At 68.1% G+C, this 3,745-nt stretch overlaps 1 protein-coding gene across 1 annotated transcript in view; it reads left to right on the top strand.

Moving 5' to 3' along the window:
- Window positions 1-1,123: 1,123 nt before the first annotated feature.
- The window catches only part of HDAC4 (histone deacetylase 4), a 92,707-nt gene continuing 90,085 nt past the window's right edge, over window positions 1,124-3,745 (top strand). Inside the window, exon 1 of the mRNA XM_044675696.1 lies at window positions 1,124-1,225. Coding sequence (XP_044531631.1) covers window positions 1,204-1,225 — 22 coding nt within the window. The 5' untranslated portion in view covers window positions 1,124-1,203. The remainder of the gene's footprint in view (window positions 1,226-3,745) is intronic.

The raw sequence follows: 3,745 nt of genomic DNA, 5'->3' as shown, positions 1-3,745 counted from the left end.
TCCTGGGTGGCGTCCTGCTGGCATCTGGGGTGTCCTCGGGGCAGAGGCCATGGGCCGGCCCCTTCCTGCGCCGTGCCTCAGTTTCCTTCTCTGTCCTGGGCTGGGGTTGGGCCCCCCTCCCAGATGTCATGATCTTAGGAACCCCCCTTGCGGGGCGCCCGCTCTGTGCCTTCAGTGGTGGGGGGCTTCCCAGCAGCCTCCAGGCTCCGGAGGGTTTCTGAGGCCTTCAGGGCCCCGAGGCGTTTGTTCCCGTTTCCTCCCCTTCATTTCTACCCCCCACTGATCCCCCCATCCCCCATGCCTTGGGCCCCCATCCCCTCCTGACCTCTCTTTAGAGGAGGGGAGGGGCCTAAGGGGGGGGCAAGGAGGGACTTCTGGGTTTGGGTCAGCCCGGGGGGGTGGTGAAGATGAGCTTCCGGCATGTGATGTGGGGGTTTGGGGGTGCGGGGGCCGCTCTGTGCCTGCAGCAGAGCTTAAGAGTTGTTCAGGCTGACCTCCTCACTGTCAGAGGGAGGATTTGAACCCAGGACTTCCCATCTCTTCCCCCCCCCCCCCCCAGCTTGGCACTACTCACTGCTGCTGGAGAGTGTCTCTGGGGGCACAGAGGGAGAGACAGACAGACAGATTGGGTCAAAGGGAAGGACGGATGGACAGACAGGGGGGAGGGGCATGGCTGTTTCTCTGGTCAGTAACTTCCTCTAAGGTCTCTGAGGCTGGATTTGAACCCAGGACTTGCCAGCTCACAGCCTGAGCAGCCGCTTCCTTCCTTTTTCCTCGCCTGAGGCCTTCCCAGGACACCCACTGCTGACCGTGGCCGGGTGGGCCACGGCGAGTCCCCTGACCCCCTTTAGAAGCCCAGGTTGGGCCTCTGGGCCTGGGGGGGGGCGAGGCTGGCCTGGCGGGGGGGAGGGGGGCTCCTTCTCTGACCACAACCCGCTGTGGTTGGCCCCGTCTGACAATGGAAGAAACTGAGGCAGACGGGCAGCTCCCCGGCTGTTTGCTGACTGACCATGAGTGGAGGCGGGAGGCGAGGCCCGAGCTCCGGCTGACACGTTCCTCTGCCCTCTGCCCGCAGGTCCCGGTTCTGAGAGCCGCCGAGGCCCTCGGCCGTGCCCGTCGGTGCCCGCGTGGGATGGTGGCACGTCGGCTGTCTCTGGCGCCTCGTGATCCCCTGAAGCGCCTCCCGGAGCCGCGCCGCCCGCGATGAGCTCCCAAAGCCATCCAGGTAAGCCGCGTCTCTGGGGCCCTGCGGGTGCCGCCGGGGTGCCGGGCTCCGGGAGGGCCCGCCTGGGCACCGATGCCACCCTGTCCCGGCCGTGTGCCGCGGGGGCGGGGAGATGCCACCCGGGCGGTGCCGCCCTCCCCTCCCCTCGGGGAGCCCCCGCCCTGCTCTGGCTGCGCCCGGCGTGCTGGGAGAGCCGCTCCTGCAGGCCGGGGAGGCCGGGGAGGCCGGGCAGGCCGGGCACTGCTGCCTAGCCAGGCACGCCTGCGGGGAGGGAGGGAGGAGCAGGCTGCGCCCGCCCTGAGAGGCCGCCCTCCATTTTGGGTCTGGGCACCAGCTGAGGGGATGCCTGAAGGGCTCCGGGGAGGGTCTTGAGGCGGCCGAGTGCCGGCCTGGGGCCTTGGGGGGGAGCAGAAGAGGGTCTGAGCCTGGGGCTGGTCGGAGCCCTGGCCGAACGCTGGACATCAGGTGGGCGGCCAGCGCAGGCTTGGAGGCGGCCCGAGCCTCAGCCTCCCGGCTGGTGAGCTGCCACCGCTGTACGGGCACCCGAGGCCGGCCGGAGCCTGCCCTCGCGGGGGGCTGTGGCGGCCACCATCATCTGTTGGGTGTGTTTGTGGGGCCCCCGCAGAGACTTTTCAAGAAACTTGTTCTTGGACCCGGCGTGTGTCCGGGCCCGGCCCTGCGCCCCGAGTGCTCTCCTTCCTGCGCCTCCGCCTCCTCCAGCCCCCTTCATTCCAGGGCCGGGTATGTGGGGGGCCCCTGGAGGCCTCAGCCCTGAGCCTGGCCCGGAGCACCCTCGAGGAAGGCTCCCCACCGGGCTTGCCCCACACGCGGCCTCCCACCTGGGGGGCTCAGGGAGAAATCGGCCCAAAACCGAGGCCCCACGCGGGCACCGCGAGGCCCTGAGCCCCTGGCACCGCAGAGGGCACAGATGCCCACCGGGAGGCACACGGGCTCCTCCTGTCTTCGGCTTGGGGACAGCCTCGCCCAGGCGGGCACCGTCTCCATCTGCAGCAGGGCCCCTCGGGGTGCCCACGGGGGACCCCACGCCGGGGGTTTCCTGTGTAAAAGCAAGAAAGCATCCCCGGGGCGGCCTCCCGCTTCCTCCCCTCCTCTGCCCGGCCCCGGCTTTAGATGCCACCCTGGACGAGACTAGCCGGGCTGGGGGACGATGCCCAGGTAGGTGGCATCCTGCGCCGAGGAGAGACGCCCGGCCACAGCCTGGCAGGAAAGGCGTCCCACAGAGAGAAGCCGCCATGAGAGCCTCCGTCTGTGTGTGCGTGCGTGTGTGTGTGTGTGTGTGTCTGTGTGTGTGCGTGTGTGCATGTGTGTGTGTTTGTGTCTGTCTGTCTGTGTCTGTCTGTCTCTGTGTGTGTGTGTGCGTGTGTGTGTGTTTGTGTCTGTGTGTGTGTGTGTGTCTGTCTCTCTGTGTGTGTGTGCGTGTGTGTGTTTGTGTCTGTGTGTGTGTTTGTGTGTGTGCATGTGTGTCTGTGTGCGTCTGTGTGTGTGTCTGTGTGTGTGTCTGTGTCTGTCTGTCTGTGTCTGTCTATCTGTGTGTGTGTGCGTGTGTGCGCGTGTGTGTGTGTTTGTGTCTGTCTGTCTGTCTGTGTGTGTGCGTGTGTGTGTGCTTGTGTGTCTGTGTGTGTCTGTCTGTCTCTCCCTCCTTCCCCCCCCCCCCAAATAGCCCATGATGTCCCAGAATCCTTTAGGGACTCAGATGAAGGTGCCCGATTGCCTTTGGGGTGCACAGGAGCGATCCTGGGGATCCCGGGTGTCCTGGGGGAGGCCTCCCCATCAGCTCTCTTGCCCCCTCGGGCTGCCCCGGCTCGCACACTAAATTGCTCCTCAGAAAGCGAGGGTGCCGACAGCCCCGGGGTCCCGGCCCGGCTTTGCTCCCGCTTTGGCTGGCTCGCCTGCGCCCTCCTAGGCCTCCCTTAGCCCCCCCGGGGGCCCCCCCCAAGGTGGCCGGCGGGCCAGAAGAGCCGCCATCTTTGCCCCCGATGCAGGCCGTCCGTCCTGGGGCCTCCGAAGTCTGCGGAGGCTGTTCTATGTGCAGGTGGGGTGAGACGGAAGGACAGAGGGACAGGATCGGGGGGGCCTGTGCTGGCTCTCTTGTCCAGCCCCCCCGTAGGACGAAAGGAGGGGCGCGGGGCCTCCCTTTCTGCTCCCCTCGAGCCGTCGTCTCCCCCTCAGGGCAGAAGCTGGGCGAGGGCAGGGGCTGCTTCCTCCCTGCCTGGCACACACAGGGCTGCCCCATGGGGCGACCCCAGAGGCGGCTTCAAGGAGCTGCTGCCGGGGAGGGCCACAGGGGGGCCCCGTGGGGGGGGGGGTCCCCTGGGATCTGTGACGCTGTCCTGGGGCCTCTGGGCGGGCAGCCGTCTGCGGGCACCCTGGGGCGAGGGAGCAGGGCGGAGGGCTCTGCTTCCTCCTGGGGGAGGGGCACCCCCCAACGGCCTGCCCGGCCGGCGGCGGCTCAGCTTACAGGGCCGCCTCGGAGGGAGGGAGGGAGGGAGGGAGGGAGGG

The sequence above is a fragment of the Gracilinanus agilis genome, chromosome 4 (assembly GCF_016433145.1).
Source record: "Gracilinanus agilis isolate LMUSP501 chromosome 4, AgileGrace, whole genome shotgun sequence".
Taxonomy (NCBI): Eukaryota; Metazoa; Chordata; class Mammalia; order Didelphimorphia; family Didelphidae; genus Gracilinanus; species Gracilinanus agilis.
Note: the sequence above shows the minus strand (reverse complement) of the source record. Positions and strands in the feature narration are given on the sequence as shown.